At 39.9% G+C, this 14181-nt stretch overlaps 1 protein-coding gene across 8 annotated transcripts in view; it reads right to left on the reverse strand.

Moving 5' to 3' along the window:
* SYTL5 (synaptotagmin like 5) overlaps positions 1-14181 on the reverse strand; it is a 270623-nt gene that overhangs the window by 83196 nt on the left and 173246 nt on the right. For all 8 annotated transcript variants that reach the window (XR_002071899.2, XM_053891719.1, XM_019417276.2 and 5 more), the window contains exon 3: positions 7296-7505. Coding sequence is in view for 7 of the 8 variants with exons in the window: in XM_053891719.1 (XP_053747694.1) it covers positions 7296-7505 (210 nt within the window). In the remaining variant the exon portion in view is untranslated. The remainder of the gene's footprint in view (positions 1-7295; positions 7506-14181) is intronic.

Here is a 14181-nt window from a genome sequence, read left to right on the forward strand (position 1 = left end):
TTAGTATATACCTCTCTCAATATTGGATAGAATACACAGATTAAAAAAATCAGTAAGGATATGGGAGATTTGGACAACACAATTAACAAACATCATTAATAGATATATCTAGGATATTCAAATAAACACTGCAGAATTTTTTCTTTCAATGGCATAGGAAATATTTAACAACACTGACCATTTGCTGAGCCAAATTTCAAAGACTGAAATCAGAGAATTTCCTCTGACCACATTGAATTAAGCTAGAAATCAATATCAAAAAGAGATAAAGTTTTATAAAATTAGAAAAAAGACAATTATAAAGATCTCATATCAAAAAAGATGATGGAAATTATTAAACAGAATGCAGTAAAGGTACTAAAATGAATTGACATAAAAATGTGTGGGATGCAGCTCAAGCAGTGAAAACAGGAAAATTTATATTCTGAAATGCATATGTTAGAAAAAACAAAGGCTAGGAAAGCAAGTATCTAAACACCTGAATCAAAAAAATCATTAATGAAAAAAATGGAAAAAAAGGAGAACGAGATATAAAATATGGAACCTAGATGTACTAAAGGATGAGAATATATCCATTCAAATATCAGGGAATATAGAAACTTGAAAAGTTTGAGTCATCACAGCTTTAAAGTCACTTGAGAAGGAGTTGGGATCCAAATCTCAGTCCAGAGTAAATGTCATAGAGAGGATTCCATAGGGGGACGCAAGGCTATAACATTTATTCACCTAAAAGTCATCCAATACACGTAGGGAAATGGAATGATATTATTCTGAAATAACCTTCTTTTATAGACTGGCCATGCTTTAAAGTGACTTTTATTAAACATATTAATTATATTCACAATTTCTAAATTAAATATCCATGATGCAAAAAAGTCACTAGTGAAAGATACATTAAATCTAAAGAAAGCAAAAAGAAGGAAACAAATAAAGAAGGCAGAAAGCAATAAAATTCAAAACAAATATGCAATATGGCAAAAAAGATACAAGTATTAGAAAGGAAGAAATAAAAGTCATTCTTCACAGATGACATGATTGTATATAAATAAAATCTGAAAGGCTCCGCAGAAACTGTTATAAACAACAAGTAAATTTAAAAAGATTGCTAAATACAAGGTCAGACTATTCAAATCAATTGTATTTCCACATAGCAACAATTAGAAAATAAAATTTAAAAAAGATACTATTCGGGGTACTTGGGTGGCTCAGTCAGTCAAGCGTCAGACTTCGGCTCAGATCATGATCTCACAGTTTGTGAGTTCAAGCCCCACATTTGGCATACTGCTGTTAGCCTAGGGTCCGCTTCAGATCCTCTGTGCCCCTCTCTCTCTGCTCCTCCCCTGCTCATGCACTTGCTCGCTTGCTCTCTCTCTTAAAAATAAACATTTTAAAAAGATACTGTCTGGAATAACATAAAAATCAAATACTTGGAATAAATCTAATAACGTGTAAAAGTTGTACCCAGAGACTATAACGTTTTATCGAGAGAAATTAAAAGCAAATAAATAGGCACATAGTGTTTATGTATAGAGAGACTAAATTCTGAAAGATGTCAATACTCCCCCCAAAGCATCTGTGGATATAATACAATTCCTATAAAAATGCCAATAGGGTTTATTTTGTGGGAACTGTTAAGCTGATTCTAAAATTTATATGAAAATGCCAGGGGCCAATAATAACCAGGGAATTCTGAACAAAAAGAACAGGGTTGCAAGTCTACTGGATATAAAATTTTATTTTAAAACTACAATAATCAAACCTGCAGCACTGGCAGAATGTTAGATTAGTCATAAATAATACTTGGTTTGTGAAAGTGACACTGTAGAACAGTGAAAAAATGATGATCATTTTAATGAATGTTCCTGGGTCATGTGCATATACATATTCAAATATAAAAATAAATCCCTAAATCATAAGCATACGCAAAAATCAGTTCCAGGCAGATTGTAGGTCTAAAGGTAAAAGTTAAACCTATAACGATACAGAAGATCACATAGGAGAATATTTTTATGATTTGAAAATTAGGGAAAGTTTTCTTTAACAGGATATAGAAAAAAAAATCCCACTAATCAAACAGGAAGAGATAAACAAATTGAGCCACTAAAAATTCGAGATTTCTGTTCATTAAATGGCACCATTAAGAGTAAAAAGGCAAGTCAGAAAAGTATAACAGAAATAACCAACGTGGTTTGTATGCAGGATATATAAAGAGGTTCTTCAAATTAGTCAGTAAAAGACAACAGAAAAATAGGCAAGAGACTTGAACTAGCACTTCACAAGAAAGGATGTTCAAATGGTCAATAAATATACGAAAATATTCTCATTCTCATTAGTAATAAAGAAAATGTAAATTACTCCACTATACATTCAACAAAATTATAAAAGCAAAAAAGTAAAAATGTAAACAATTACAATGTCCGTGCACTGCCAATGAAAAGGTAATGTGGCACAACCACTCTGGAAAATTTAAAATTTGATCTGGCATCATCTACTGAAATGGAACACATGCGTATTCTGTGACACAGCCATTTTAGTCCTATGTATATATCCAACAGAAATGCATACACATGTGTGCTAAGAGACATGTACAAGAATATTTATAGTAACATTATTTGTAAGAGGTGAAAACTGAAAACATCCCATATATTCATTAATGATAGAATAGTTTATCAATTTATGTATATTTCTCTTTTTAATGTTTGTTTACCTTAGAGAGAGAGAGAGAGAGAGAGAGAGAGAGAATGCAAGCAAGCAGGGGAGGGGCAGAGACAGAGGGGGACAGAGGATCCCAAGCAGGCCCTGTGTGGACAGCACAGAGCCCAATGTGGGGCTCAAATCCACGAACCGTGAGATCATGACCTGAGCCAAAGACGGACGCTTAACCGACTGAGCTGCCCAGGCGCCCCTAATTCATGTATACTTCTAAACTGTAACATTACCAAACAGTAAAAACGAATAGATGACTAATAGAGGTGACAAAATACATTAGTCTCACAAGTATGATGTTAACAAAGTTATCAACAAACAAATACACACCATGTCATTAAGTTTACATAAAGTATAAAGGAGTCAAAGCTCATCTATGGCATTAGCAGGATAGTGTTTCTTTTTGGGAGATAGAAAAGGGAGCAGTGACTGGGAGGAGGAATGGGAAAGGCTTCTGGAGTATGAATAATGTTCTACTTCTTTACTTTAGAGATAACGGCACAGAAATTGTTACAATTCCCTAAGTCGTTCACCAGTGCTTCTCCAGCAGGGGCAAATTTTCCTCCTCATGGGACATTCGGCACCATCTGCAGGAATTTTTCATTGTCACAATGGAAGGTGGAGGAGGGGTGCTACAGGCATCTAGCGGGTGGAGGTCAGGGATGTTGCTAAACATCCTGCGGTGCGTTTAGACACTGTCACTCTCCAAATTATATCAACCAAGATATCAGTAATGCTGAAATTGAGAACCTCTGCTGTATACTTGTTACTTGTGTTCTTTTGTGTAAGTTAACTCTAATAAAAGAAACCCAGAAGGCCATTTGTATAAGGGTCAATAAAAAACAAGGACATTAGTCTCCATCCAAGTTTTTCTATTTCTCTTTCTTTGCTTCTTGTTAATTTTTAAATTCGATTTGTTGCCTGCTAGTGGTCACTAAGAATGGGGAGAGAGAAATGTCCCTCAAAATTGTGTAGACACAAAACTAAAATTGAGAAAATTCTGTCCATTAATTTATTATTTCCTTGGTGACTTAGTATCTGACTGTACTGGAAGAGCCTTTATAGCCAACTCTGAAATGCCAAATTAAGGGGAGCAGAATTGGAGAAAGCTATTACAACACACTCAGACAAACTTTCTAAAAAATGTCCAGAGTTGAAAACAGCAACTTCTGCATTACTTACTTGACTCACAGAGGTATCGTGTTATTTTCGACAAGAAAGCAAAGTGATCGACTTTTGATAGTTTTTCTCAACAGGCATAAGGAGAAATAGCCAAAGGAAATGATTTGATTTCATGTGAAATTAAGATGTCTAACATTATTTTTGCATCCTGATTTGCAGATGACTAAACTTCATTTAGAAAATGAATACAGATTTGGGAATTCTGAGGAAGATGGATTCCTATGCTCACCTCATCCCATGGATACAACTAGGTAACACCCACACCAGTGTACTTAACCAGAGAATGACCCAAAGACTGGCGGAGCTGACTTTCCACACCTAAATGTGGACAAGAGGACACACTGAAGAGGGTAGGAAGAGCACAGATGCAGTTCGGAGCTAAACAGACTCACAGGACTGTCCCTGGGAGAAAGGGACACTGCAGGCATGGAGGAGGAGATCGCCACACCAGGCACCTGCATGGTGAAGACAAAACCCGTAACATTTGGCTTTGAAAACCAGAGGGACCTTATTTTCGGAGTTCTTACAATCAGCGGGGCTTAACACCTGGAACTTTAAAAATCAGAGGGCGTGGCTCTGGGACAGCCAGGAGGGGGAAAGGAAACTGAGTCCCCATCCTTAAGGAGCACAACAAACAGCTCCACTGAGATAAAGCAGAGAAGCAGTTTGAAAAACACCTGAGGTATATGGGACGGAGACTTGTTTCTTAATCTCAGAGCATGTGCCGGAGGGGCAGGGATCATTGGGAGACTTCTAGAACAAAATTGCTGGAAGGCACCATTTCCCTCTCTTGCCCCACCCCCAATCTAGACACACAGTCATCTATGGGAATCAACTTGCTAACAGTGTGCCATGCCCTAGCATTCTTCTATGGACCTGCCGCCTCCAATACGCTTTGACCAGAGCTCATCCAAAGTGTTGCCACAAGCCTAGCAGTGTGAAAGCAGCCCTGACAGAGGCCGGTGAACCTCCAAAGTGACCCCTGCCCCAGGAAGAGGGGAAGATAACTACACACACCACTACAGACCCAACAGTGGGCTGGGGGGAAGACACGTGGTCTGACTGCAGGGACCGCTCACCAACAAAAGATTCCCAGGGGACAACTCAGGGAGAGTGCCCTGCAGTTCGGTGCCTTTGGATACCTGGCAAATGCCAGGTCTGACTTAAATGAAGCATAAATAAGACAGCCTCAGAGTGGCCCACTAACCCCAGAGAGACCAAACCCTGCCCACAACAGGCAAAGAGAGCCATTGCAGACAAGTGTACTGAAGGCAAATTGGCTCAGCCACAACAGTAGAGTGCACATAACACATAGGAGACACCCCTGAAGCACCAGGTTCTGGTAAAAAGGGGACACTACATCGCAGGGCACTCTAGGACTTCTTCTTCATAAGGCTACCACTTTTAAGAGCAGGAGACATGGCTGACTTTTCTAACACATAGAAACAGACACAGACAGTTAGACAAAATGAAGAGACAGAGGGACGTGCCCTAAATTAAAGAACAGGGCAAAATCACAGCAAGAGAGCTTAACAAGATGGAAATAAATAGTATGCCTGATAGAGAATTTAAAGCAATCATCATAGAGATACTCACTGGGTTTGAGAAGAGTGGAGGATCTCAGGGAGACCCTTAAGAAATGAATAGAAAACATATAAACTGTGGACTTTCTAAGTAATTTCCAAGAAATTTGTAAATTCTTTTTTTAATGTTTATTTATTTTTGAGAAAGACAGAGCACAAGTGTGTGTGTGTGTGGGGGGGAAGCAGAGAGAGAGGGAGACATAGAATCCGAAGCAGGCTACAGGCTCTAAACTATCAGCACAGAGCCCGACATGGGGCTCAAACTCACAGACTGTGAGATCATGACCTGAGCTGAAGTCAGACGCTTAACCGACTGAGCCACCCAGGCTCCCTAATTTTTTTTTTTTAGCAGATACTTGGCAGGCCAGAAGGGAGTGGCATGATATAGCCTAAGTACTGAAAGAAAAAACCTGCAGCAAAGAATACTCTATCCAGCAGGGCTATCATTCAAAACAGAAGGATAGATAAAGTGTTTTGCAAACAAAAATTAAAGGAATTCATGACCACTAAACCAATCCTACAAGGAATGTTAAAGGAGATTCAATGAGTGGAAAAGAAAGACCATAGGCAGGAGTAAGAAAAGTAGGAAGCAGAAAACCAGTAAAATTAAGCCTATCTATAAAATTCAATCAAGGTAATCATGAAATAATACAATGTCAAGTATGACAATATATGCCTAAAGCGTGGGGGTGGGGGCAAAAGAGAGAGGACTCAAACAGAAATGAAAGAAGAGAAATAACAACCAATACCGCAGAAATACAAAAGAATTATAAGAGAATATTATAAAAAAATTATATGGACAACTGGACAACTTAGAAAAATGGATAAATTCACAGAAACATATAACTTCCCAAAACTAAATCAGGAAGAAATAAAAAAATGTGAACAGGTTATCAGCAATTGTAATTGAATCAGTTCTCAAAAAATTCCCAAGAAACCAGGTGGCTACAGAGTTGAAATCTACCAAACATTTAAGGAGTGCTAATACCTAATCTTCTCAAAGTACTAAAAAAAATAGTAGAGGGAAGAACCTTCCAAATTCAGTCTATGAGGTCAGCATGACCCTGATACCAAAACAGGATAAAGATACTACAAATAAAAAAGAAAGAGAACTACAGGCCAATATCTTTGATGAGTATAGATGCAAATATCCTCAACAAATACTAGCAAACTGAATCCAACAACACATTAAAGAAATCATTCACCATGCTCAACCTGGATTTATTCCTAGGATGCAAGGCAGGGGGTCAATATTCACAAATCAATCAACCAATGTGATACATCACAGCAATAAGCAATAAGGATAAAAACCATATGCTCATTTCAATAGACGCAGAAAAAGCTTTGCCCCGCATGTGACGTGGAAAGCAGGCTGGATGGATATTTCATACTCTTCCTGCCAGTCACCCCACACATCTAAGGATGGCTTCAGGGAACTGCCTGTGCCTTCTGAGAAGACATGTGAGCCAAGTGGGGCTATAAGTGAAGAAAGCTTGTGCATGGTTTTCAAATGTAGAAAGAGACCTCATTCTGCCAGGCTTCCAATTTGACTGTTTTACAGTCTTTAAAAATATTGTTCTCTATTTTGCTAGTGTATGCTTACTCATGCACACGTGCGCGCACGCACGCACACGCACACACACACACACACACACACACACCCCTCTCCAGAATTCTACAAAGGCATTGCTGAGCTTGTGTTGGGCTATATTTGTATTCTACTCTCTATCCCTAAATTTTAAATACTTTTTTCTGTTTTTCTTTCCCCACTCCAATCGTTTCAGTCATCAAATCTGGAATTCCACACAAAGACAAGAAACTCACGCGACTTTGGCACAGATGGTGCATTGCCAGCTGCCGTCAAGGCCCGAGACCCGACATTCGCTGCACACTCTCAGTGAGCAGGCCCGGCACGGGTCTCCTCGGTCGAATATTAAGCCCAGGTTTCTCTGACAGTAGACACAGACTCTGCTGGTTTCTTGTTGAGTCTTCCCACTTCTACGTTTTGCTTCTAAGAGTTCATTTTTCAGCTTCCTGGAAGGAGAGGGAGAAAAAACATCGCTGAACACAAAAAGAAAACAGAGGTACAGAGCTCTCTTCACTTAAGGGGTATTTTCACTTGGAAGAACACTTGAGAGAATCAAGGAGTCAGAGCCAAATGCTCTGAGGAAACACAATTTCTTTCTCTAACATCAGTAATCTTTCGATATCAGTAGTTGAAAACCACAGCGTTTGTGTTTTACGTTTGAATTCGGACGTCCTCCACCGCCTCTACTATTTTGCTATTAGTACTGATTCACATTCTACTCTAACTTCACCAGTACGTCTCCGATATCTTAACAGCGGGAGTACAACCCATCTGGCAGCTCGCCCAGTACCATGTTCCTTACCTGCCTGGATACACTACATGAAGCAAGAGTGTGAAATCACTGACACTTTGCCCAAACGATCCAATAAACAGTTTTCTACAAAGACATGTCCCAACACTTCTCAGCATTGGATGGTTTCCGACAACTACCGCCGACCTGTATGTTCTATCAGGAATCAGCTGTCCAAACTGAGGCAATGATTTGTCAGCTAAACCTTAATTTCTTCATTTCTAAAATAGGGGTAATAATGTTCTTACGTGATTGTTTTTAACTTTGAGCAAGATAATATACGTAAAGTTACCGGCATGGTGCCTGGCATATACTAAATAAATGCTAGTTCTACGTCCCTTTGTTTAATGCCTGACACGTAATTTTTTAAATATACACATTAGAAATGAGCTATTCAAAGTGATGCAACAGGGAACTTACTGGGAATGCATAATTTCAGGCCCCACCTTAGACCTAGTGGATCAGAGTCTGCATAGTCACAAAATCTCCAGGTGATCCGAGTTTCAGAGGCACAGCTTTGGACCATCTGTGCTCAAATTTGGCTATATGCTGGAAACACCTGGGAGGATTTTTAAAAGTACTGATTCTCTAGTCTCCCCTCCCCCCCCACTCTGATATTTTTTCAACGTGTGACTATTTATTCTAATATACTGCCAAATTTGGAGAAACAATACTCTAAAAGATAGGCTCATCTCCAGACCCTTCTTGAACACAACATTTCTATGTTCCAGAAGAAACAAACAACCCGGGATCACTTCATACATCACATAACATTTCCTTTTACATTTGTGGTACTGAGCTCTGTTATACAAAACCAGAAACTAGGTTTTTTAATTGCTAGTCTGATGAGAGATTCCTAACGGGGAGTTTAAAAAAGGAATAAGGTTTCCAAAACCTTTGATTAACTGTCTCATCCATTCATCCAACGAACATTTCTTGACTGCCTAGTGTATGCTGGGCATTCTGGCATTCAAAGACAAAAAATGAGTAAAAACAGGATGATCTGCTAAGGATTCCCAGTATCCTCAATGTTAGTTAAGAAGAGGACAAATGATGCAAGATGATTCATTCGTTACAACAGGCAGCCATACAGAATGCTCTCAAGTCCTCCTTCTTGTCCACCAAAACGCAGATGACAAGAACCCACAGCAAATTTTCCTAATCCCTGATTTAGAGCTTACAAAGCACCCTTATGCCCTTTTTTCCCCATGAACAACTGGCTTAAGAAATTGAATGTAAGAAAAGCTCCACATAATTTGCTTTTGAAAACTTGCAGAAGCTACAAGCTTTAAGATAACAAAATGAGTTCTCATTCGAAGACCACGATTATATTGTCCGGAGAATCACAACAGATGTCTGAACACCTCAGGGCACAGGAGAAATAAAACATTGCTTATTTGAAATCTACAACAATTCATGCAACAATGATAAAGAAACAAATTAAAATGGGTAGAGCAAAGACAGCAATCATGGATAGCAGTCCTAGCTGAATAGGCTGGTGGGCAGATCCTCTTCTGGAAAAAAAAATTCCATGACCACTTGCGTGAATCACTTACCAGTTCCTTAATCACTTAGTTCCACAGAATGGGTGAGATCACTTGGAGAAATTATGGCCATAGAGTGAAACATTTTCATCGCATCTTTCTTTGTGCTCTACTGGTAAGACTCTATTTAGCAATCAGGTTTGACCTAGGGCATTTCTAAAGTCTGAAAAGACTTGGGGCACCATGTAAATCATGCCACAAGGAAACAAGAATGTAAAGGTCCCAACATAGTAATGGAATTTCTAAGGCAATTGTTGCTAACTGTCCCACATACTCTAGGAGCTATCTCTGAGACTGTGGGAAAAGATGGGAAGACTTCCATAGACTGGCACAAAATACTAAACAGCCTGCTGATTTTTCAGATCTCTCTTAGCAATTGTCCTAATTTAATCATGCCTAGGATAATTTACATTAAATGGACATAACCATTTTCAGACACTCAAGAAGAGGAGGAAGGTTCGAGGGAGGGTAATTGCAACTGGGAAAAGAAAGTATGCAAGTGGAGAATTAACACCAAGGAGAAAGGGAGTATAGGCAGCTAGAAGAGAGGAACAGGATGAGAGAAGGCTCTTCCCTCTGCCTTACTAGCCAGCATTTACAAAAAGCAAGGCGGGTCTCCTTTTGTTCCTGCCTTGCTGACCCAGTCTCAGAAAGGTATCTGAGGAATCTGGGTTTCGAGCACAGTATCTATTCATCACCGCACCCCCCCCCCCCAACCACGTAAGCTAGAAATGCTTCTGGTTCCAAGTAACAGGCTTAAAAATAGGTTTCGTTTTTTTCCCTACATAACAAGAAATCCAGAATTAGTAAGTTCTTGCATTAGTTGAGCTGCAAATCAGGTCATTAAAGACTCAGGATCCTTTCGTCCTAATGGTCCCCTATGTTCAAGGTGTGACTTATTCTTATGCAAAATGGCCAGCCAGCAGGAGAACAGCATCCTTGTTTGAGACTGGAGGAAGGGGTGGGGTGGGTTGTGGCTCAGTGAGCTTAATTCTACTTCGACTCAGGACATGATCTCACAGTGTGTGAGTTCAAGCCCTGTGTGAGCTCAAGCCCTTTGTGGGGCTCTGTGCTGACAGCTGAGAGCCTGGAGCCTGCTTCAGATTCTGTGTACCCCCCTCCTCCCCCACACTCTCTCTCTCTCTAAAATAAAAACATTTAAAAATTTTTTTGTAAAAAGACAGGAGGAAGGGGCAAGCTGTGTCAGCTGTACCTGTCTCTTAACAGGAAAACAAAACTTGACTTAGAGCTCCTCACCTCAGACTTCTCCTTGGGTTCCTTGATCATGCACTGTCATATCACCACCACTTGCTACAAGGGAGGCTGGGAAAGTATAACAAGTCAGATGGCACATCCCTGCCCTCCTGACATTAAATGTCATCCTGTGACCTGCACCGGTCCACAAAATGTGGTGTGTGATTCCAGGTAAGAGCTTTAGAGTGAATGCGTGGTTTAGCACATACCCTCTTCTTTGCATGGAGAATGGTAATGTCCCAGATAGTTTCCACTCTGTAAGTCTAAATCCTGGTCTGAGGATGCTATGAAGTAGAGTCCTCAGCCATCCTCTTCCGGATACGTAGCACAAATGAGAAATAAACCTTCATTGCTTTAAGCCACTGAAAGTTTGAGGCTGTTACTGCAGCATCACTTAGCCAATCCTCACTGCTAAGTCCAGCCTAGTTCTTCATCTGGCTGGTTCTTCACCTGACTTCCCTACATCCTTTTTACTTGAGCTTTATTTCTGCTTCCCCAGAGAGGCTATCTCTGACGACAAAATCTACAGCAGATACCCATCTCATTCTCACTCCCTGTAATTTTTATTTTAGAGAGAGCCTGCGAGCATGTGAGCAGAGGAGAGGGGGAGGGAGGGAGGGAGGGAGGGAGGGAGAGGGAGAGGGAGAGAGACAGAGAGACAGAGAGAGAGACAGAGAATCCCAAGCAGTTTCCATGCTCAGCATGGAGCCCAATGTGGGGCTTGATCCCATGACCCTGGGATAATGACCTGAGCAGAAATCAAGAGTTAGATGCTCAACCGACTGAGACACCCAGTCACTCCTATAATTTTTAATTTTACCTTTATTCGGTAGGTTTTTTTTTTAACTAGTTTAAGGTTTGTCTTGCCAATTCCTCTGTAATCTCCATTAGGGCAAGACCATATATGCTTTGTTCAGCTGTGCATTTTACTGCAACGGAGTGCCTGGAACATAATAGATATTATGTTAAATGAATAAAAGAAAACATGAGCACAAAATAGCAAGTGCCAGCAAAAGAGGAAGAGGAAGAGGAAGAGGAAGAGGAAGAGGAAGAGGAAGGAGGAAGGAGAAAGAAAAGAGATAAAGAGTGAAAGGAAGGAAGGAAAACTCAGCCATGCTGCTTACCAGATGTCACTGGGCATATGAGTTAACCTCTCTGGGTCTCAGTTACTTCAACTTCAAAATAAAGATAAGAATTACTTTCATATCTCCCTCTGAAGGTGTTTGTAAGAGTCAGAGGCAATAAAGTACGATAGTGTGCTTTGTGAATTATAAAAGCCTTTACGATATGAAGTCATCATTATTAAAAGGAGAATGAAAGGGAAACAAAGTACAATGTTGAGTCTGTTAAGGATAAAGTTAAATTAAAATTGGCTAAAATTGAGATAAAAAATACTCTGAAAAAAAATAGTTCAAGCCTGAGAAAACTACAGAATGCTCTCAAGTATTTGTTAAGTAATTACTTCCAGCACTTTTTCTGTCTTTCTTAACCTCATTCCTACAGTGTTAAGGAAAAATATTTTGATTTTTGCAAATATTAAAAATCTAACCCTTTACTCTGTTTGGTCTTCTCTGAAGAGGTGCAAAAAGTATGGGAGGTGTGGGGTGCCTGGGTGGCTCAGTCAGTTGAGCGTCTGACTCTTGATTTTGGTTCAGGCCCTGTTCTCACAGTTCATAGGATTGAGCCCCGTGTCAGGCTCTACACTGACAGTGAAGAGCCTGCTTGGAATTCTCTCTCCCCCTCCCTCCCTCCCTCTCTCTCTCTCTCTCTCTGCCCCTTCTCCTGCTCATAGTCTCTTTCAAAATAAATAAATGAATTGTTTTTAAAAAAGAGTATGGGAGATACAAAGTGTAGCAGACATAAGCAAAACACAAAGAAAAAGAAAAAGAAAAAGAAAAAAGTTTAAGACATTTAATATCAGCTAACACCAGCTCTCCACTTGAGATGAACTCAGGATGCTCTTGCATTTTAAAATATCAGCTTATTCTTTAGATTTCCTTCTTGCTACACAGATGCACTGATATTAACATGCAAATTGATGAGCTATATGTAATTGAAATCTTAAAGACTGAAGAGATGAACTATCTCAACTTCAGTTAAATGAAAGAATCTTTTCATTGCAGTATCCTGGTGATATACCGAATTCATTTTTTTCCATCCCATCAAAAACATTCAATGTATTACAAAGACTGCTTGCTTTATCATCGCATAGACACACTTCTTTCAAATCAGGAATTTCTTTCATTAAAATTCCTGTCACATTCGTGTGGCACTATTTTTCTTTTGTTACCCCATCTAGACTCAATTGTACTGAACTCTATTTTGAACCAAATAAGATAGGAATTTTGGAATGGACGCAATTAGCTGCCTGGAAGAGGAAGCTATAAATAACAATTCACAAAGCATCTTTGATTCCTTGATGCCTTAGACAATCCCAAATCTCATCCAGAAGAGCACACCAAGGCCCAAGAGAAATAAATAAGCAAGGATTATTTAGTGGCCAAGAGGATAGGACTCTGGAGGCAGACTGCCTAGGTTCAAATGCTGGCCTTGCCACTTATTACATTTGAGACCTTAAGAAAATTACTTAACTTCTCTATGCCTCAAGATACTCCTTCTGTAAAAAAAGAATTAAAATAGTTGCAACCTCATAAGGTTGTTGTGAACATTAAGTAAAAAGTTAAGCCCTGCTTAACATGTAGTAATTACGGAATAGGCAATTCTGGTAGTTGCCTCTCCACCTGTTCTCTTCTATATTAATGGAATGTCTAACTAGGCTCATGGCCACTTAGAATGAAGACTACATTTCCCAGTATTCCTTGCAGTTAGGTTTTGTCTTGAGACTCAGTGTTGGCTGATGGGATATGATCAGAAATGACACAGGCAACCTCAAGGTCATGGCCTAGTGGGAAAGAGCCCTTTCCCTTGAACCCCTCGTCCCTTCCAGAGGCTCGGATGAGAACATAGGAATGAGCCATCTTGGATTAAGCGCTAAACTGTCAAGGTGGTGGAACAAGAAAGGCAAGGCACCCAGACCCATATTATCATGGAGCCACCAGAACAAAATCACAAAGCTGCCAACCAATCCAGGCTTTAATATTAACGAGCAATACATTTCCATCTTGTTGAGGCTATTTTTTTAATGTCCATTTATTTTTGAGAGAGACATAGAAGAATATGAGTTGGGGGAGGGGGCAGAGAGAGAGGGAGAGTCAGAATCTGAAGCAGGCTCCAGGCTATGAGCTGACAGCACAGAGCCTGACGCGGGGCTCGAACTCACGAACCACGAGATCCTGACCTGAGCTGAAGCTGGGCGCTAACCGACTGAGTCACCTAGGTGCCCCTTAAGCTGCTATTATAATGTATTTCTGTCACCTATAGCCAGAACTATTGTCCAGTAAAGACAATAGGGACTCAGTAAATATTAGGCGTTTTCAAAAACGTTGCCATCAGGTTCTGCTTCAGCTTCTGCTGCAATGCCTGCATGCTAAATCCTTCTCTAGAACTAGAGTTTGATATTCCTTTGAGACAGCA

Source organism: Panthera pardus, unplaced genomic scaffold (assembly GCF_024362965.1).
Source record: "Panthera pardus isolate Hobbes unplaced genomic scaffold, ASM2436296v1 HiC_scaffold_27, whole genome shotgun sequence".
In the NCBI taxonomy this organism is placed as follows: Eukaryota; Metazoa; Chordata; class Mammalia; order Carnivora; family Felidae; genus Panthera; species Panthera pardus.